This window comes from Bombina bombina, chromosome 2 (assembly GCF_027579735.1).
Source record: "Bombina bombina isolate aBomBom1 chromosome 2, aBomBom1.pri, whole genome shotgun sequence".
NCBI classification, from domain to species: Eukaryota; Metazoa; Chordata; class Amphibia; order Anura; family Bombinatoridae; genus Bombina; species Bombina bombina.
Genome location: NC_069500.1, coordinates 577,910,270 through 577,933,015, shown reverse-complemented (window position 1 = coordinate 577,933,015; position 22,746 = coordinate 577,910,270). Strand labels below are relative to the sequence as shown.

At 42.1% G+C, this 22,746-nt stretch overlaps 1 protein-coding gene across 4 annotated transcripts in view; it reads left to right on the top strand.

The window, feature by feature from the left end:
- Positions 1-22,746, top strand: part of LOC128649283 (transducin-like enhancer protein 4) — a 304,153-nt gene that overhangs the window by 247,368 nt on the left and 34,039 nt on the right. For all 4 annotated transcript variants that reach the window (XM_053702473.1, XM_053702472.1, XM_053702474.1 and 1 more), the window contains 2 exons: positions 488-638; positions 7,731-7,807. In XM_053702473.1, coding sequence (XP_053558448.1) covers positions 488-638; positions 7,731-7,807 — 228 coding nt within the window. The remainder of the gene's footprint in view (positions 1-487; positions 639-7,730; positions 7,808-22,746) is intronic.

Sequence of the window (22,746 nt, the reverse complement as noted above, 5' to 3'; positions counted from 1 at the left end):
GTATGAACATATTTTATTTTTATATATATATATATATATATATATATATATATATATATATATATATATATATATATATATATATATATATATATATATATATATATATATATATAGAGAGAGAGAGAGATACATGTCGGAGGCAGAATAAGTAAAGCAAGAAGTACTAAAGTATTCATTTAAAAGGAGTGAATGGCAGATATGCTTATCTCCAAGTCTTCATGTATTACTTAATAACCAGAGTGATTACTTACTATTATTATTATTATTGTTTTCATTAGCATTTGCAATTAGCCAACATTCCACAGCACTATACAAGGGGTGTAAAAAAGACAAACTGGGAATGCAGACTGGTAATGGAGGTTTTCAAGGACCTGCTCCCTTGAGAGCTAAATTATGTTTGTTTACTTCTAAACATACTAAAACATGTCATTTAATTCTACTCTCTTTTGTAGTATTCACCTGACCTGAATGCTTTTGTGTTTAGATTTTCTCTTTAGGTTATTGCCCAACTGGTGAATGGTTAGCTGTTGGTATGGAAAACAGCAATGTAGAGGTGCTTCATGTCACAAAACCAGATAAATATCAGCTACACCTTCATGAGAGCTGTGTACTTTCTCTTAAATTTGCCCACTGTGGTGAGTATATTTTTTCCCCCACTGTACATGCAGTTAGACCTTAAAATACCACTATTTTAGGCAAGTGGTCAGTAGGATATGATTTTATACTTTTCTGTGAACCCCCAATGATTCAGCAATGTAATACAAAAATGATATAAGTATTGTGAACCAACAAATATTAGTAGTAAAAATGCTCAAAGGAATATGTTATATTTTTTCTTTCATTCTTTTTCTTGTTTCACACTTCACTAATTCTACATAACATATGGGTTGGGGCACATATCAATATTTGTACAGCCTTATGAGCTGCATATAGATTTATTGCTATTAAAGAATAATAATATATTTCTTAAAAACCTTAAAGGGAGACTAAACCCAAATGTTTTCTTTCATGATTCAGATAGAGCATGCAATTTTTAGCAACTAAAATTTACTCCTATTTACTCCTATTTTCTCCAACATAGGTGTGTCCGGTCCACGGCGTCATCCTTACTTGTGGGATATTCTCTTCCCCAACAGGAAATGGCAAAGAGCCCAGCAAAGCTGGTCACATGATCCCTCCTAGGCTCCGCCTACCCCAGTCATTCTCTTTGCCGTTGTACAGGCAACATCTCCACGGAGATGGCTTAGAGTTTTTTAGTGTTTAACTGTAGTTTTTATTATTCAATCAAGAGTTTGTTATTTTAAAATAGTGCTGGTATGTACTATTTACTCAGAAACAGAAAAGAGATGAAGATTTCTGTTTGTATGAGGAAAATGATTTTAGCAACCGTTACTAAAATCCATGGCTGTTCCACACAGGACTGTTGAGAGCAATTAACTTCAGTTGGGGGAACAGTGAGCAGTCTCTTGCTGCTTGAGGTATGACACATTCTAACAAGACGATGTAATGCTGGAAGCTGTCATTTTCCCTATGGGATCCGGTAAGCCATGTTTATTAAGATAGTAAATAAGGGCTTCACAAGGGCTTATTAAGACTGTAGACTTTTTCTGGGCTAAATCGATTCATTATTAACACATATTTAGCCTTGAGGAATCATTTAATCTGGGTATTTTGATAAGATTATATCGGCAGGCACTGTTTTAGACACCTTATTCTTTAGGGGCTTTCCCAAATCATAGGCAGAGCCTCATTTTCGCGCCGGTGTTGCGCACTTGTTTTTGAGAGGCATGACATGCAGTCGCATGTGTGAGGAGCTCTGATACATAGAAAAGACTTTCTGAAGGCGTCATTTGGTATCGTATTCCCCTTTGGGCTTGGTTGGGTCTCAGCAAAGCAGATACCAGGGACTGTAAAGGGGTTAAAGTTAAAAACGGCTCCGGTTCCGTTATTTTAAGGGTTAAAGCTTCCAAATTTGGTGTGCAATACTTTTAAGGCTTTAAGACACTGTGGTGAAATTTTGGTGAATTTTGAACAATTCCTTCATATTTTTTCGCAATTGCAGTAATAAAGTGTGTTCAGTTTAAAATTTAAAGTGACAGTAATGGTTTTATTTTAAAACGTTTTTTGTACTTTGTTATCAAGTTTATGCCTGTTTAACATGTCTGAACTACCAGATAGACTGTGTTCTGAATGTGGGGAAGCCAGAGTTCCTTCTCATTTAAATAAATGTGATTTATGTGACAATGACAATGATGCCCAAGATGATTCCTCAAGTGAGGGGAGTAAGCATGGTACTGCATCATTCCCTCCTTCGTCTACACGAGTCTTGCCCACTCAGGAGGCCCCTAGTACATCTAGCGCGCCAATACTCCTTACTATGCAACAATTAACGGCTGTAATGGATAATTCTGTCAAAAACATTTTAGCCAAAATGCACACTTATCAGCGTAAGCGCGACTGCTCTGTTTTAGATACTGAAGAGCATGACGACGCTGATAATAATGGTTCTGAAGGGCCCCTAAACCAGTCTGATGGGGCCAGGGAGGTTTTGTCTGAGGGAGAAATTACTGATTCAGGGAACATTTCTCAACAAGCTGAACCTGATGTGATTACGTTTAAATTTAAGTTGGAACATCTCCGCATTCTGCTTAAGGAGGTATTATCCACTCTGGATGATTGTGACAAGTTGGTCATCCCAGAGAAACTATGTAAAATGGACAAGTTCCTAGAGGTCCCGGGGCTCCCAGAAGCTTTTCCTATACCCAAGCGGGTGGCGGACATTGTAAATAAAGAATGGGAAAGGCCCGGTATTCCTTTCGTCCCTCCCCCCATATTTAAAAAATTGTTTCCTATGGTCGACCCCAGAAAGGACTTATGGCAGACAGTCCCCAAGGTCGAGGGAGCGGTTTCCACTTTAAACAAACGCACCACTATACCCATAGAAGATAGTTGTGCTTTCAAAGATCCTATGGATAAAAAATTAGAAGGTTTACTTAAAAAGATGTTTGTTCAGCAGGGTTACCTTCTACAACCAATTTCATGCATTGTCCCTGTCGCTACAGCCGCGTGTTTCTGGTTCGATGAGCTGGTAAAGGCGGTCGATAGTGATTCTCCTCCTTATGAGGAGATTATGGACAGAATCAATGCTCTCAAATTGGCTAATTCTTTCACCTTAGACGCCACTTTGCAATTGGCTAGGTTAGCGGCTAAGAATTCTGGGTTTGCTATTGTGGCGCGCAGAGCGCTTTGGTTGAAATCTTGGTCAGCTGATGCGTCTTCCAAGAACAAGCTACTTAACATTCCTTTCAAGGGGAAAACGCTGTTTGGCCCTGACTTGAAAGAGATTATCTCTGATATCACTGGGGGTAAGGGCCACGCCCTTCCTCAGGATCGGCCTTTCAAGGCCAAAAATAAACCTAATTTTCGTCCCTTTCGTAGAAACGGACCAGCCCAAAGTGCTACGTCCTCTAAGCAAGAGGGTAATACTTCTCAAGCCAAGCCAGCTTGGAGACCAATGCAAGGCTGGAACAAGGGAAAGCAGGCCAAGAAACCTGCCACTGCTACCAAGACAGCATGAAATGTTGGCCCCCGATCCGGGACCGGATCTGGTGGGGGGCAGACTCTCTCTCTTCGCTCAGGCTTGGGCAAGAGATGTTCTGGATCCTTGGGCGCTAGAAATAGTCTCCCAAGGTTATTTTCTGGAGTTCAAGGGGCTTCCCCCAAGGGGGAGGTTCCACAGGTCTCAGTTGTCTTCAGACCACATAAAAAGACAGGCATTCTTACATTGTGTAGAAGACCTGTTAAAAATGGGAGTGATTCATCCTGTTCCATTAGGAGAACAAGGGATGGGGTTCTACTCCAATCTGTTCATAGTTCCCAAAAAAGAGGGAACGTTCAGACCAATCTTAGATCTCAAGATCTTAAACAAGTTTCTCAAGGTTCCATCGTTCAAGATGGAAACCATTCGAACAATTCTTCCTTCCATCCAGGAAGGTCAATTCATGACCACGGTGGATTTAAAGGATGCGTATCTACATATTCCTATCCACAAGGAACATCATCGGTTCCTAAGGTTCGCATTCCTGGACAAGCATTACCAGTTCGTGGCGCTTCCTTTCGGATTAGCCACTGCTCCAAGGATTTTCACAAAGGTACTAGGGTCCCTTCTAGCTGTGCTAAGACCAAGGGGCATTGCCGTAGTACCTTACTTGGACGACATTCTGATTCAGGCGTCGTCCCTTCCTCAAGCAAAGGCTCACACGGACATTGTCCTGGCCTTTCTCAGATCTCACGGATGGAAAGTGAATGTGGAAAAGAGTTCTCTATCTCCGTCAACAAGGGTTCCCTTCTTGGGAACAATAATAGACTCCTTAGAAATGAGGATTTTTCTGACAGAAGCCAGAAAAACAAAACTTCTAGACTCTTGTCGGATACTTCATTCCGTTCCTCTTCCTTCCATAGCGCAGTGCATGGAATAGATAGGTTTGATGGTAGCGGCAATGGACATAGTTCCTTTTGCGCGCATTCATCTAAGACCATTACAACTGTGCATGCTCAGTCAGTGGAATGGGGACTATACAGACTTGTCTCCGAAGATACAAGTAAATCAGAGGACCAGAGACTCACTCCGTTGGTGGCTGTCCCTGGACAACCTGTCACAAGGGATGACCTTCCGCAGACCAGAGTGGGTCATTGTCACGACCGACGCCAGTCTGATGGGCTGGGGCGTGGTCTGGGGATCCCTGAAAGCTCAGGGTCTTTGGTCTCGGGAAGAATCTCTTCTACCGATAAATATTCTGGAACTGAGAGCGATATTCAATGCTCTCAAGGCTTGGCCTCAGCTAGCGAGGGCCAAGTTCATACGGTTTCAATCAGACAACATGACAACTGTTGCGTACATCAACCATCAGGGGGGAACAAGGAGTTCCCTAGCGATGGAAGAAGTGACCAAAATCATTCTATGGGCGGAGTCTCACTCCTGCCACCTGTCTGCTATCCACATCCCAGGAGTGGAAAATTGGGAAGCGGATTTTCTGAGTCGTCAGACATTGCATCCGGGGGAGTGGGAACTCCATCCGGAAATCTTTGCCCAAGTCACTCAACTGTGGGGCATTCCAGACATGGATCTGATGGCCTCTCGTCAGAACTTCAAAGTTCCTTGCTACGGGTCCAGATCCAGGGATCCCAAGGCGGCTCTAGTGGATGCACTAGTAGCACCTTGGACCTTCAAACTAGCTTATGTGTTCCCGCCGTTTCCTCTCATCCCCAGTCTGGTAGCCAGGATCAATCAGGAGAGGGCGTCGGTGATCTTGATAGCTCCTGCGTGGCCACGCAGGACTTGGTATGCAGATCTGGTGAATATGTCATCGGCTCCACCATGGAAGCTACCTTTGAGACGAGACCTTCTTGTTCAGGGTCCGTTCGAACATCCGAATCTGGTCTCACTCCAGCTGACTGCTTGGAGATTGAACGCTTGATCTTATCGAAGCGAGGGTTCTCAGATTCTGTTATCGATACTCTTGTTCAGGCCAGAAAGCCTGTAACTAGAAAGATTTACCACAAAATTTGGAAAAAATATATCTGTTGGTGTGAATCTAAAGGATTCCCTTGGGACAAGGTTAAGATTCCTAAGATTCTATCCTTCCTTCAAGAAGGATTGGAAAAAGGATTATCTGCAAGTTCCCTGAAGGGACAGATTTCTGCCTTGTCTGTGTTACTTCACAAAAAGCTGGCAGCTGTGCCAGATGTTCAAGCCTTTGTTCAGGCTCTGGTCAGAATCAAGCCTGTTTACAAACCTTTGACTCCTCCTTGGAGTCTCAACTTAGTTCTTTCAGTTCTTCAGGGGGTTCCGTTTGAACCCTTACATTCCGTTGATATTAAGTTATTATCTTGGAAAGTTTTGTTTTTGGTTGCAATTTCTTCTGCTAGAAGAGTTTCAGAATTATCTGCTCTGCAGTGTTCTCCTCCTTATCTGGTGTTCCATGCAGATAAGGTGGTTTTACGTACTAAACCTGGTTTTCTTCCAAAAGTTGTTTCTAACAAAAACATTAACCAGGAGATTATCGTACCTTCTCTGTGTCCGAAACCAGTTTCGAAGAAGGAACGTTTGTTGCACAATTTGGATGTTGTTCGCGCTCTAAAATTCTATTTAGATGCTACAAAGGATTTTAGACAAACATCTTCCTTGTTTGTTGTTTATTCTGGTAAAAGGAGAGGTCAAAAAGCAACTTCTACCTCTCTCTCTTTTTGGATTAAAAGCATCATCAGATTGGCTTATGAGACTGCCGGACGGCAGCCTCCTGAAAGAATCACAGCTCATTCCACTAGGGCTGTGGCTTCCACATGGGCCTTCAAGAACGAGGCTTCTGTTGATCAGATATGTAGGGCAGCGACTTGGTCTTCACTGCACACTTTTACCAAATTTTACAAGTTTGATACTTTTGCTTCTTCTGAGGCTATTTTTGGGAGAAAGGTTTTGCAAGCCGTGGTGCCTTCCATTTAGGTGACCTGATTTGCTCCCTCCCTTCATCCGTGTCCTAAAGCTTTGGTATTGGTTCCCACAAGTAAGGATGACGCCGTGGACCGGACACACCTATGTTGGAGAAAACAGAATTTATGTTTACCTGATAAATTACTTTCTCCAACGGTGTGTCCGGTCCACGGCCCGCCCTGGTTTTTTAATCAGGTCTGATAATTTATTTTCTTTAACTACAGTCACCACGGTATCATATGGTTTCTCCTATGCAAATATTCCTCCTTAACGTCGGTCGAATGACTGGGGTTTGCGGAGCCTAGGAGGGATCATGTGACCAGCTTTGCTGGGCTCTTTGCCATTTCCTGTTGGGGAAGAGAATATCCCACAAGTAAGGATGACGCCGTGGACCGGACACACCGTTGGAGAAAGTAATTTATCAGGTAAACATAAATTCTGTTATCAATTTTTTTTTCGTTCTCTTGCTATCTTTATTTAAAAAGCAGCAATGTGATGCATAGGAGCCGGCCCACTTTTGGTTGAGTACCTGGGCTATGCTTGCTTATTGGTGGGTAAATGTAATCCTCCAATAAGGAAGCGCTATCCATGGTGCTGAACCTTAAATGGACTGGCGGCTAAGATTTACATTCCTGCTTTTAAAATAAAGATAGCAAGAGAACAAAGAAAAATTGCTAATAGGAGTAAATTAGAAAGTTGCTTAAAATTTCATGCTCTATCTGAATCATAAAATAAATTTTTTGGATTCAGTGTCCCTTAAGGGGTACAGGCCCCCCTATGTGTAAGGTTGGATGGTACCCTCTGTTTTCTGTTCTTCCTTTCAGGGGCCTCTTAAGTTGTGTGCCCACCTACAAGTTCCCAAAGCTCACGTGAATGGCACACATTTTGTTCCACTATGAATATTATTATTATAGTGGTGTTTTCAAACTTGTTTTTGCCTTGAAAATATCAATAAAAAAAAATCACAATTTGTTATATTAAAGAACCCAACAATATTTGTAATCTCATTCGTTTTTTTAACCATAACATTTTCTCTAAGCAAAATGTAATAGCTTTGTTGCTTACTATGTACAGTTGATATAAGTAAAATTATAAGGAGATGGATTAAAAAGTTGCATTATTATTACACTTAAGATTTCTGTTTAATTGATATTTTCTATTTAGGTCACTTTTTTTTTTTTACCTATTGATCAATATAAGTGCTTTATATAAATACACAAATACCCTTTATTTACAGGCAAATGGTTTGTGAGCACTGGAAAAGATAATCTTCTTAATGCGTGGAGAACACCATATGGAGCCAGTATATTCCAGGTAATACATATTCCCCGTGCTCTTCAGCAAATGCAATGTACTTTTCAAAATATATTTATTTTTTTGTTTTGTTTTTGTTTTAAAAAGGAGTAAAAACAGCATCAAAGTGTACATTTTTTTCCATTTTTTTACAGTCAATTAACTTAGTCAATTAACTGAGTTTGACTGATAAATATTACTGACAAATGTTGCTGATGTATTAAGATGGTATCTGCCTTGCAAGTATAATTGTACATATACAGACTGGTGCAGAGGCAAATGTTTCTGTTAGGTCTTTTGTAAATTGTCTTTTTTTTATTTATTTATTTTTATTTATATAAGATGTAGTGGAATTAAAACACTGCATGTATTTTAGAAGAAAAAAAAATCCCATTGAAAAACCAAGGATACTCAGAGCTATTAAAGTTTTCAATGAAATTCAACATTAAAACTTTGTTGAACACATATTGATCACAAAAGGATACTGAGGTAACGTTTTACCTCTTATCATATGTAAGTCCAAGTAGGATTGATGTTCAAACTGTCCTTAGCAATATTATTTCTAGTGGTTAATGGATGCAACCTTAAATACCTACTACATCTATGTTTGTGTTGTGTTCTTAAAGTGGAAATGCAATCTATATCCACTAACTGACATGTTCCCTAGAGAGTATAAGAAAAAATGGAAATTCTCCTCAGTTTATGCAAAATCTCATCAAATTTTATTCCATAACAGGAGCTGAAAAAAACACGACATTTCTGTGCCAGTGCCCCTTAATCATGTGATGATTATGTTCCCTAGAGAGACCAAAGCAAATAAAAATGTTTGCATGCATGGCCTTAAAGTGACACACAAGTCAAAATGAAACTTTCATGATTCAGATAGAGCATGCCGTTTTAAGAAACTTTATAATTTTCTTCTATTATCAAATTTTGCACATTCTTTTTATATACACACTTTTTGAGGCACCAACTTCTACTGAGCATGTGCACAAGTTCATAGGGTATAAATACACTGGTCTGTGATTGGCTGATAGCTGTCACATGATACAGGGGGCTGGCAAATAGGGAAAAAATAAATTACGTATGTGTTTATTATGCAATTCTACTGTATTTTTTGGTCCTTTAAAGGAACATTCTAGTGCAACAATAAAATGTTCTATGTGGCTCAACCTTTTTATTTTTAAACAAAATTGTTGTGTTTTATTCCTTCAGAAGCGTTAAAGGGACATTAAAGTGAAAATTTAAAACCATTTTTTTCTATTGTCAAATTGTGCACAATGTTATGCACCCTTTCTGAGGTACCAGTTTGCAAAACATACATATAGTAGTTTGTGATTGGCTGATGGCTGTCACATGATGCAGGGGAAAGGGAAATTAAAGGCAAATTTGAAATTTGCCATTAAAATATCTATTGCTTTTTTTTTTTTTAAATCTAGATTGAGTGTAATTCATTGTCATTTATTTAGGCATGTGCATTTGTTGGTTATTCAGCACTTGTTTCACAATTGAATGTCGAATATAGCGGACAGCGTCATTCAGCTATTTTTGTCACTAGATTTATTAATTTTAAAGTGCAGCACACACGTCTGGATTTGCAGAAATATTTGTGCTCTTCTCTAATACCTCCATTTCCATCTTAATATGGGAAGAGTCCACAGCTGTATTCCTTACTTTTGGGAAATACTGAACCTGGCCACCAGGAGGAGACAAAGACACCCAGCCAAAGACTTAAATACCGCCCCCACTTCCTCATAACCCCAGTCATTCTTTGCCTTTCGTCACAGGAGGTTGGCAGAGAAGTGTTAGAAGATTTCGGAGTAGTCTCTTATGGAGGTTAGTACTCTTTGAGATGGGACTAGAGTTTTAAGTAGTCCAGTCAGCCTCTCAGTGAGAGCATGGATGAAAGTTAGAGTCCGTAGATGCAGGGAGAGTCTTTCTGCAAAACCATCCCGACTCATATTAACAGCTCCATAGGCAATCAGCGTTAACGAGTTTCGCTGCCTGCTTTCTTCACTGAAGTCCATGTCAGAAGCGATGCTACTATCTGTCACACTTGAAGGGCCGTGTTCCTGTTCCACGGCGTGGATTCTGGTAATATTGTTTCATACTTTATACATGTATGATAACGCATGAAGACAGGGTCACAGTGTGACTCCTTTTATCTGTATATAATCAAGGGTTAATATCTCCTTAGGGGGATTATTGAACAGGGGGGAATAATAATCTTATATGTTTATTTGATTTTATGCTGCTTTATGTGTGAGATGTTAGGCTCATAGGCTGTTATGGAATATACAGGTTTCACTTTCACTTTGAGAGCCATGCAGCTTACAAGCTTGGCGGTTTCTCTCATAGCAGGGACAGTCCTGCATTGTGCACTATGCGATTCATTCCCTCTTTCCTGACCGGGTGTCTATCAGAGAGGAGTCATAAATCTCTGTACTGTCTGGGTCATAGGTGTTGGTGAGTGCCCCAGCCATTGGGTATAAGGGTGTCGTTTTTTGAATAAAATAAGATGTTTTATTTCTGTAGTTCTCCGGTTATTGCACTGGCGATGGAGGATTCTGTTACTTTAGAGGGCACTCCCTCTATTCCTAAACAGTAATTCCTGTTTATATGGTGAGGAGGCCCTAGTTCCCCCTCTCGATTATGTTCCATATGCCTTGATAATGTGATATGTTTGATACCACGGAGCCATCCACCTCTGAGGAGTTGTCATCCAGTGAGTTGCGTACCATACATTGTTATCTCTATACACATGCAGTTTTCCCGTAGTATTGCGGATCCTCCATCTGGAGGGGGCCTTTTTTCACCAGAGGTTACTGCACAGTTCGAATGGCGGTGTGTGCGGCCTTTAATGCTTCACCTCGCCCTGCTAAGCGCAAGCGAAAGGTTACATATTAAATAATGTTTTGGATTTAGCTGATAGGGTTATCCGAGGATGAAGTTCTTTCTGTGACTTTCTGGGTCGGAGTCTGCTGCCTCTAAACCTCCAGCTGCGGAGGAACCAGAGTTTAGTTTTAGGAATTTGCTCTTTCTTCTAAAGGAAGTTTATGGCGAATTCATAGGTTCCAGAAGTCATATTACCTGAAGAACCTTTAATTCCTAAATTGAATAGAGTTTGAGGACAGGGTAGTGCCTTCCCTTCCCTGCTCCTGTTAGATGGCGAACATTATTAGGAATGATGGGGACAGGATTTGGATTCCTTTTTTCCCTCTTCTCCCTTTAACAAATTGTTCCCGGTCCTGGTCTCTCAATGGAGTTGTGCGGTTTTGTCCCTAAATGGGATGGCATTATCTTCACCTTTGCTAAAACGTACTACTATCCCACTTGAGGATAGTTCTTCGTTTGAAGAGCCCATAGATAAGAGCTGGAAACTCTGTTAAGAAAGATGTTTCAACATACGGGATATTTGTTTCGACCAGCGGCGGCTGTTACCGCGGTTGCTGGAGAAACTACCTTCTGATGTGACTCCTTATAGGATTTGATCAAGGTGGTGGGTCCCCTCGACGCTCCTCAGGAAAGATTTACGGCCTTGAGGGTTGCTAAATCTTTTATCTGTGACTGATTATTCGCTATGCTATGGCTTCAGCTTTTTCTGTTCAGGCCCGTTGAACTCTGGCTGAAGTCATGGTCGGCAGATTTGACTTCTAAGTCTAGACTTCTTCCTCCCTTTGACGGGAATGATTTTCTTTGGTCCAGGCCTCCATGGTAACAGGGGGCAAGGGTGCCCTCCTACCGCAAGAGTATATGAACTAATATTAGGGACGAGTGTCGTTCCTTTCGTTCTGATGAAGCCCATGTCAGCTATCCTCCGCTAAGACAGAGCAAACCAAGAGCTTTTGGAAACCATCTCAGTCCTGGATAAATCCAAGCAGAGCAAGAAGCCCGCCAAGTCTAAGTCGGCATGAGTGGGCGGTCCCGGTCCTCTTCTGTATCGTGTAGGGGGCAGTATGTTGCTCCTTTCAGTCGCTTGGTGCAGGGACGTGCAGGATCCATGGGTCCTGGAGGTCATAGCTCAAGGTTTTTAGATAGGTATTAAGTCTCAGCCACCCAAGGGCAGATTCCTTCTGTCTTCCTGACACAGTAAGGAGGGAAGCCTTTCTGGGGCGTTTACGCGATTTGTCCACTTAGGAGTTATTCTCCCAGTGCCTATCGCAGTGAGAGGTTTGGGATACTATTCAAAACTTTTCATGGTCCCTAAAATGGAGGGAACTTTCCGTCCGATTCTTGTCCCCTCGTTCAAGATGGAGACAATAAGGGCCATTTTTCCCCTCGTTTGAGAGGGGCAGTTCATGACCAAGATAGATCTGAAGGATGCTCCCTTTACTTGCCAATCCTCTAGGACCACTTCCAGTTCCTAAGGTTGCATTCCTGGACCAGCACTTACAGTTTATTGCCCTTCCGTTTGGTCTAGCTACGACTTCAAGAAATTTTTCGAAGAGTGGACCATTCGAAATCTCTCCTCTGTCTTCTTCGTTCCCAGGGATGGAAGATAATCTAGAGCAGAGCTTTCCAAACTTTTCATGTTGGTGACACACTTTTAAGACCTACATCATTTTGCAACACAGTAATTCAGTTGTTCTAGCAAACAGGAGGTTAAACTATAACTTGTTTTAAGAGATACGGACAGATACATAAATTATATTATAATGAAATGCATTTACAAGTAACAGTATGTATGTGCAAGAATTAAAAAAGGAAATTTTATGCTTACCTTATAAATTTATTTCTTTTACGATATGACGAGTCCACAGATTTCATCCTTATGGGATATCGCCTCCTGGTCAGCAGTAGGAGGCAAAGAGCTCCACAGCTCCTCCCTTCCCCCCCAACCCAGTCATTCGACCGAAGTTAGGAAGAGAAAGGAAGGGCCAAGTAGCAGAGGTGACTGAAGTTAAACAAAAATAAAAACTTGTCTTAGAAATGACAGGGTGGGCCGTGGACTCGTCATATCGTAAAAGAAATAAATTTATCAGGCAAGCATAAATTTCCTTTTCTTTTACAAGATATGACGAGTCCACGGATTTCATCCTTACTTATGGGATACAATACCAAAGCTATAGGACACGGATGAAAGGGAGGGACAAGACAGGAACCTAAATGGAAGGTACCACTGCTTGAAGAACCTTTCTCCCAAAAACAGCCCCGGACAAGGCAAAAGTATCAAATTTGTAAAATTTGAAAAAAGTGTGAAGAGATGACCAAGTTGCAGCCTTGCAAATCTGTTCAACAGAAGCATCATTTTTAAATGCCCATGAGGAAGCCACAGCTCTAGTAGAATGGGCCGTAATTCGTTCTGGAGGCTGCTGTCAGGCAGTTTCATATGCAACACGGATGATACTCCTCAGCCAAAAAGAAAGAGGTAGCCGTAGCTTTCTGACCCCTGTGTTTCCCGGAAAAAACAACAAATAATGAAGATGTTTGACGAAATTCCTTAGTCGCCTGCAAGTAGAACTTCAAGGCAGGGACTACGTCCAAATTATGTAACTGACGCTCCTTCTTAGAGGAAGGGTTAGGACACAAGGAAGGAACAACAATTTCCTGATTAATATTTTTCTTAGAAACAACCTTAAGAAGAAATCCAGGTTTGGTACGCAACACCACCTTATCACAATGGAAAATAAGATAAGGAGAATCACATTGTAATGCGGAAAGCTCCAAAACTCTGCGAGCAGAAGAAATAGCAACCAGAAATAAAACTTTCCAAGATAATAATTTAATATCTATGGAATGCATAGGTTCAAATGGAACCCCTTGAAGAACATTTATGGACTAACACAGGCCTGATCCTAGTCAGAGCCTGACAAAAAGACTGAACATCCGGAACATCTGCCAGACGTTTGTGTGGCAAAATAGACAGAGCATAAATCTGTCCCTTTAAGGAACTTGCTGATAACCCCTTCTCCAATCCTTCTTGAAGAAAGGACAAAATCCTAGGAATCCTAATCTTACTCCATGACTAACTCCTGGATTCGCACCAATAAAGATATTTACGCCATATCTTATGGTAAATCCTTCTAGTAACAGGCTTACGTGCCTGAATCAAGGTATCAATAACTGAATCAGAGAACCCTCGCTTAGATAAAATCAAGCGTTCAATCTCCAGGAAGTCAGCTGCAGAGAAATTAGATTTGGATGATGGAAGGGTCCCTGAATGAGAAGATCCTGCCTCAATGGAAGCCTCCACGGTGGTAGAGATGACATGTCAACCAGATCGGCATACCAAGTCCTAAGGGGCCACGCAGGAGCGATGAGAATCACCAAAGCCCTCTCCTGCTTGACTCGAGCAATCACCTGAGGAAGGAGAGCAAGGCATCTATCATATCGGCCTGAGGATCCCTGGACCTGGATCCGTATCTCGGGAGCTTGGCATTCTGACGAGATGCCATGAGATCCCGCTCTGGTCTGCCCCATCTGAGAACCAGGGTGGCAAAGACCTCCGGATGGAGTTCCCATTCCCCCGGATGAAACGTCTGCTTTAAAAAATCCGCTTCCCAGTTGTCCACTCCTGGGATGTAGATTGCTGACAGATAACAAGAGTGAGCCTCCGCCCACTGAATTATCTTGGATACTTCTACCATCGCTAAGGAACTCCTTGTTCCTCCCTGATGATTGATGTAAGCCACAGTCGTGATGTTGTCCAACTGAAATCGGATGAATTTGGCTGAATATTGCTCTCAACTCCAGAATATTGATTGGAAGTAGAGACTCCGACCGAGACCACACACCCTGAGCCTTCAGGGAATTCCAGACTGCACCCCATCCTAGTAGGCTGGCGTCCTTTGTCACTATAACCCATGTGGGTCTGCGGAAGCACGCCCCTTGGGACAGATGATCCAGCGACAACCACCAAAGAAGAGAGTCCCTTGTCTCCTGATCCAGATCTATCTGAGGAGATAAATCTGCATAATCTCCATTCCACTGTCTGAGCATGCTCAGTTGTAGAGGTCTGAGATGAAAACGAGCAAACGGAATGATGTCCATCGCCACCACCATCAATCCAATTACCTCCATGCACTGAGCCACTGATGGCCGAGGATTCAGAATCTTTAGCTTTCTGACCTCCGTCAAAAAGATTTTCATGGATACAGAGTCTAAAATATTAGAGTTCCCAGGAATGGAACCCTTGTCTGTGGAATTAGTGAACTCTTCTCTAGATTCACCTTCCACCCGTGAGTCCTTAGAAAAGGTAGAACAATGTCGGTATGAGACTTTGTCAGCTGATAAGGCGATGCCTGGATCAGAATATCGTCCAGATATGGCGCCACTGCAATGCCCCGCGGCCTGAGAACCGCCAGCAGAGACCCTAGAACCTTGGTGAAGATTCTGGGTGCCGTGGCCCGCCCGAAAGGAAGAGCCACGAACTGAAAATGTTTGTCCAGGTAGGCAAACCTTAGGAACTGGTGATGATCCTTGTGGATAGGAATATGAAGATATGCATCCTTTAAGTCCACGGTAGTCATATATTGACCCTCCTGGATTAATGGAAGAATTGTCCGAATAGTCTCCATCTTGAAGGATGGGACTCTGAGAAACTTGTTTAGACTCTTTAGATCTAAAATGGGACGGAACGTTCCCTCTTTTTTGGGAACCACAAAAAGGTTTGAGTAAAACCCCTGCCCCTGTTCCTGTTTTGTAACGGGACAAATTACTCCCATAGTAGAGAGGTCTTTTACACAACGTAAGAACGCCTCTCTTTTTATCTGGTCTACAGACAATCATGAAAGAAGAAACCTTCCCCTTGGGAAAGAATATTTGAACTCCAACTGATACCCTTGAGACACAATTTCCCATGTCCAGGATCCTGAACGTCTCTTATCCAATCCTGGACAAAGAGAGAAAGTCTGCCCCCTACTAGATCCGGTCCCGGATCGGGGGCCGCCCCTTCATGCTGTCTTGGGAGCAGCAGTGGGCTTCTTGGGTTGCTTACCCTTGTTCCAAGCCTGGTTGGGTCTCCAGACAGACTTGGCTTGTGCAAAATTCCCTTCCTGTTTAGCGGAAGAGGAAGAGGGGACTCCCTTGAAATTTTGAAAGGAACGGAAATTACTCTGTCTACCCCTCTGCTTAGATGTTTTGTTCTGAGGTAGGAGGTGACCCTTACCTCCCGTAATGTCAGAAATTATTTCTTTCAAGTCAGGCCCGAATAGGGTCTTTCCCTTGAAAGGAATAGCCAAAAGTTTGGATTTAGAGGACACATCCGCAGACCAAGACTTCAACCATAAGGCTCTGCGCGCTAGAATGGCAAATCCTTAGCCGCCAATCTTCTTAGCCGCCAATTTGGCAATCTGAAAGGCGGCATCCGTAACAAAAGAATTAGCCAGCTTAAGGGCTTTAATTCTATCCATTATTTTCTCTAAAGAAGTCTCAGTCTTAAGAGAATTATTTCCTCTAAAGAAGTCTCAGTCTTAAGAGAATCTTCTAAGGCGTCAAACCAAAAGGCAGCCGCAGTTGTGACTGGTATAATGCAGGCCGTCGGTTGTAATAGAAAACCTTGGTGAACAAATAGCTTTTTTAGAAGACCCTCCAACTTTTTATCCATAGGGTCTTTGAAAGCACAACTGTCCTCAATAGGAATAGTCGTACGCTTAGCCAGGGTAGAAATAGCTCCCTCCACCTTCGGGACCATTTGCCAAGAATCCCGAACGGTGTCATGTATAGAGTACATTTTCTTAAAAATAAGGGAAGGTGAGAACGGGATACCCGCTCTTTCCCATTCCCTAGCAATAATTTCCAAAATTCTCTTAGGGACTGGAAAAACATCAGAAAAAGATGGAACTTCTAAATACTTGTCCATCTTACACAATTTCTCTGGAGGGACCACAATAGAATCACAGTCATCCAGAGTCATCAGGACCTCCCGCAGTAACAGGCGAAGGTGTTCAAGCTTAAATCTGAAGGACATCACGTCAGAATCTGTCTGGGGTAAAGCACTACCTGAGTTAGATAGCTCCCCTTCAGACAGAGCCTCCCTAACCCATCCCTCAGAGTCCTGGGAGGGGACATCGGAGATCGCCATCAATGAATCAGAAGTCGTCAGGCCCACCTGGGTCCCTCTTCTACATTTGCCCTGTAATACAGGCAACTTAGATAAAACTGCTGTAAGAGTGGATGAAATAACTGCAGCCATATCCTGCAGAGTAAATGACGCAGATGCCGTGGAAGAACATGGCGTTACTTGCCTGGGCGTTAAAGGCTGTGACGCTTTAGGAGAAAGTTGCGGCATACACTGAGTCTCATCAGTCTGAGGACATTCATTAGACATATCTTTATTAAAGAAAATTTTCTCTCTACACTCTAAGGCCCTCTCAATACATGGGGGACAAAGTGTAACAGGGGGTTCCACAATGGCATCTAAACACATAAGACAAGTGCTTTGTTCAAGTTCATCCATGATAATAGAACAAACAAAGCAAAACTTGGTCAACTCACAGATATATATAAATCAGGAAAAATAAAATAAAGTACTGTGTCTTTAAATAATAAAATCTGCTACTATGCGATAAGCAACTGAGAAGATTTACTGCGCTCCTGAGATGTGAGCAAATACGAAGGTTCACTACGCTTGCCTCTGAATTATTAACAAACAAGTAGTTTAACTATGCATTGCTGAGTTGTTAGCCTTTTATCAAAAAGAACAGTCACCTCGCCGCAGCTCTGCTGCGGCTCCTACCTGCCCTCACTTGCTTGACACTGACACCTCTTATGTGGCGCACCTACGATCACTTGTAAATATCTTTTACCACAAGTGAACTTATGGCCCGTGAAACCTGCTGCCATGAGGGGCCTGAACAGAAGGGATACTGCACAGCAAGCGCGCAAACAGGAAGCCCCGCCTTTGTGGGCCTAAACATAACCCTTCAGCTCCGTGGCGTATATACATACTGAACCGCCATTAACCGGAGTTTAACTGAGACCAAGTCTCCAATAAATATGCCATAATCTCCCGCGTCAGCCACCTCTTATGTCTTACACTTTCATTAAACATACAGTGCCCAATAACAAATACAGTGCCTAAACACCATCCATTCCCCAGTGCCTCTAGTTTAGCCCATCTAGAATGTCTGCAGGAAGTAAGCAATGTGTCAGTTCTCATTTTAATTAAAGAGAAACTGCATATTGTTAAAGAGAAGCCCTTTTAGCTCCTAATCTCTGATAGAGAACAAATAAGAAAAAAAGGCAAAGTGCAGTCAATTCTGATATATGTTTTGTCCCAGAATAAAAGACTGCACTTACCTCCATGCTGAGGAACAGCATCATCATTCACAGTGTCAAGAGGTCCTCTTTTCCTCCTGAAGCCCTGTGAAGATAGAAGAGTCTTAGTTATGATTCATCTAAGACCTTCACAGCAGAGCAGCAGAAGTATGGGAGGCGCAGTGAGACTAAAACCCCACCAGTTCCCATAACCAAAAGGCTATAACTGCAGAAGCTGCTCTAAAGAAAAATAGTACACTTTGGCACCATTTTAAAATAAAATTTAAAATAAAAAACTCTTGATTGAAGAATCTAAACTAACACCTCACTTTACCTCTTCCTATCACTAACACAGGCAAAGAAAATGACTGGGTTGGGGGGGAAAGGAGGAGCTATTTATGCAGCTCTGCTGTGGAGCTCTTTGCCTCCTCCTGACCAGGAGGCGATATCCCATAAGTATATATATATATATATACAGCAGGAGAAGCAATGCACTACTGGGAGCAAGCTGCAACCCCCCCCCCCCCCCAAAAAAGAAAAACACTTTGACTTCTGCTCAGCGTTTAAGCTGCCGCCCTAGTCAGACTAACTACTGCCCGTGCTGCAAACACATTGCTATCCCACTCACTGACTACACATGCAGTCACAAGCCGATTGAGGAAATTACACGTGCAGTCAGGAGCCAATGTGCCGCCAATGGGAATAGTTTCAGTTCCCCGTGAGCTGCACCAATAGGTTAAGATGATCTGTGACCCACTAGGTATCAATAACGTGTCAACCACGTGGTATGCGTAGCAGGCATGAAGTCTGAAACCCCCCAAAAAATTAAATAAAATAAATTAAATTAAAAAAAAATTTGTGCTGAAGCAAGGACACACCTACACACTGCCACCGACACACTAACGTGTCACGACACACAGTTTGGAAAGCACTGATCTAGAGAGAGTTCTCTTGTGTCAAGTACCAGGGTCGAATAACGGGTACTATAATAGTCTCCACATGAGACTATTTCTATCAGACCAGAGACGTTACAAGCTAGCTTCAACACGTCTTGCCCCCCAGATCTCCTTAAAGGGACACTGAACCCACATTTTTTCTTTTGTGATTCAAATAGAGCATGAAATTTTAAGCAACTTTTTAATTTACTCCTATTATCACATTTTCTTGGTATCTTTATTTGAAATGCAAGAATGTAAGTTTAGATGCCGGCCCATTTTTTGTGAACAACCTGGGTTGTCCACCAATAAAAAAGTGCTATCCAGATTTCTGAACCCAAAACAAAGCTTAGATGCCTTCTTTTTCAAATAAAGATAGCAAGAGAACAAAGAAATATTTATAATAGGAGTAAGTTAGAAAGTTGCTTAAAATTGCATGCTCTATCTGAATCACGAAAGAAAAAAATTTGGGTTCAGTGTCCCTTTAAGTCCATCTGTGGCTCGTTGTATGGGGGTGCTTGGTCTCATGGTGTCCAGCATGGGCATAATTTCCTTTGCAAGGTTTCACCTCGGACTGTTGCAACTGCGCATGCTGAAGGAGTGGAACGACAATCAATCGGGTCTGTCTCAACTGATTTTTCTGGACCACCGATCGAGAGAATTGCTCTCTTGGTGGTTCTATCCGGATCTCTTGTCCTGAGGGACGTCCGTCTTAAGACCATCCTGGGTGATTGTGACTACGGTTGCGAGTCTGTCAAGATGGGGAGCTGTTTGGGGTGCCAGGAAGGCACAGGGCCTATGGTCTCGGGAGGTAAAGCTCCCTCCTGACCTCATTTGGATCTTCGGGCAATATACAATGCTCTGAAGGCTTGGCCTCTGCTGGGTTAGTCCCAGTTATTCAGTTTCCAATCAGACAATATATCCTTGGTGGCTTACATCAACCATCAGGGGGGAACGAGAAGCTCCCTAGTTATGAGGGAAGTATCTTGGAATCTTGTGTGGGGGAGACCCACATTTGTTCGCTGTCCGCGATCCACATTCCGATTGTGTACAACTGGGAAGCGGATTTCCTCAGCAGACAATCCTTTCATCCGGGGGAATAGTCTCTCCATTCCGAGTGTTTGCAGAGATTTGCTAGAGGAAGATCTTGTAACGTCTCAATACCAAGCTACCCAGATAAGGGTCGAGGTACAGGGATCCTCATGCGGCGCTAGCTGATGCATTAACGGTGCCTTGGAGGTTCAATCCAATATATCCTTTCTGGCCGTTACCACTACTTTCTAGTGTAGGGTCTCGAGTCAAGACAGCGTCAGTGATACTGATTGCTTCGTCCTGGCCTCAAAGGATTTGGTTCACGGATATAGTGGGGATGTCATCATCTCCTCCATGGAAGTTACCTTGTTGCAGGGATCTGCTGACCAAGGTTTCTTTGTCCATCATTGTCTCTGAGGCTGACTGTGTGGATATTGAATGCTTAGTCCTAGCCAAGAGAGGGGTTTCTGAAAGAGTTATTTTTATTCTCATCAAGCTCGTAAGCTGGCTGCTCGTCTTATCTATCATAAGGTCTGGAGGACCTACTTATTCTGTTCTCCAGGATGAACTGGAGAAGGGCTTTTCTGCAAGTCCCCCTGATGGGACAGTTTTCAGCCCTGTCTGTGTTACTGCACAAGAGGTTCGTTGAGCTTCCAGATGTGCAGCCATTTGTTAAGGCTCTGCTGGGTTCAGACCTGTGTTTAGATCTAGGCTCCTCCTTGGAGTTTAAATCTTGTTCTTAAGGCTTGGCATTGGGCTCCGTTGGAGCCTATGCATGAAGTAGACACAGAATTGTGGTCTGGGAAGGTTCCTTTTCTACTGGCTATTGCTTATGCATGCAGAGTATCTGTGATTGCAAGTTAGGTTTCTTCCTAAGGTTGTGTCAATTTGCAACATCAGTCAAGAGATTGTGGTTCCTTTTTTATGTCCTAATCCTCCTCCGTCGAAGGAACGTTTACAGCGTATTTTTGGATGTGGTTTGTGCCTTGAAGTTCTATCTTCGGGCCACAAAGGAATTTAGACAAACCTCTTTTTCGGTTTGATCTCTCTCCGGGAAGCGTAGGGGTCAGATGGCCTCTTTGACTTCCTTACCTTTTTGATTGAGGAGTGTCATATGTTTTGCATAGAGACGGAGGGACATAAGCCTCCTCTGTGGATTACAGCTCATTCTATGGGAGCAGCGGTTTCCTTTTGGGACTTCTATGATGAGGCCTCTATGGATCTGCTTTGTAAGGCGGCTACCTGGTTCTCCATACATACTTTTTCAAGATTTTATAAGTTTTATGTTTTTGCTTCTGCTGAAGCAGCCTTTGGGAGAGAGGTTTTGCAGGCTGTGGTGCCCTTAGATTGGGCCGCCTCTCTTTTTCCCTCCCGTTAGCATTTCATGTACTCTAGTGCTTGGGTATATGTTTTCCAAAAGTAAGGAATGCAGCTGTGGACTCTTCCCATATTAAGATGGAAAACATAAATTATGCTTACCTGATAATTTCATTTCCATCTGTATGGGAAGAGTCCACAGCTCCCGCCCGTGTTCTCCGGTGGGCGGCCCTGATTTTTTTTTTTTCTGGCACCTTTTTCACCCTGATATTTCTCCTACTGTTCCTTGTTCCCATGGCAGAATGACTGGGGTTATGAGGAAGTGGGGGCGGTATTTAAGCCTTTGGCTGGGTGTCCTGGTGGCCAGGTTCAGTATTTCCCAAAAGTAAGGAATGCAGCTGTGGACTCTTCCCATACAAATGGAAATGAAATGATCAGGTAAGCATAATTTGTTTTCTGAAAACGGTCAAATGCTCCTGACCGCAGCCATATTCAAATTGCATATGCCCAATTTTTATTGTGCATTTGTTGATTATGGAATTCTACTATATTTTATGTTCCTTAGAAACAGGCAGTTACAGATGCTCTTAAGGAACACCTCCATATTCTGCTCTAGATGAGCATACAGATAGTGACTGGAGCATAAGTGGGATTCTAACCTTTGCACTTTTAAAAAAACATAGTAAAAGATAGGATTTCTTTTAAATATTACAAGTTCTATGTAGACTATTTTATTTTTCAAACTAGAATGTCCCTTTAATCCTTAACATGATTTTTTCATAACATCTTATCAAAAACCTGGGTTCTGACCTTCTCTATGAGCATTAATTTTCAATCCCATAAATGAATTGTTGGTCTCTCTTTAGTTGTTCTGTTTATTTTATTTTTTTATCCCACAGTCCACCTCTCCAAAACAGCATAAAACTTGTATCCCATTGGCAGTTAATTATCACATTTGTTTTCAATTTGACAGAGATTTTTTTCTGCTTTGTGTTCTGCTGTGACAGTTGAAGTTTAGTTGTGAAAAGGGTTACTAATAAGTTACTAGCGCTGTATAAAATAAACATTTTTTTTTTAAATTGTAACTGACACATATTTTAGTAATTCTTTTTCAATGCAAAATGAGCTAATCCAGCTCTTCCGGGATATTTAGCTAAATAAACACTGGAACAGAGTCAGATTCTGTAGTTAAAGCTCAAATTGATGTGAATCTAAACAAAACAATGTTAGGCTACTGTATTTATAGAGCTAGTTATCATTCTCCAAAAGAAGCAGAAATATAATATCTCCAAATCGCCAAGTAAAACGCCACTGAGGATATTGCATTTAATACAGGAAGGATATTGGAGAAACAAAGTAACAGACCCTTAGATTGATTGTTGAAACTTCAAATATGAACAATTGCTCAGGACAATGTTTACATGGAAGAAATCTTCATAGCAGACAGATGTTCAATACAACAATGGCCCAAAAATATTT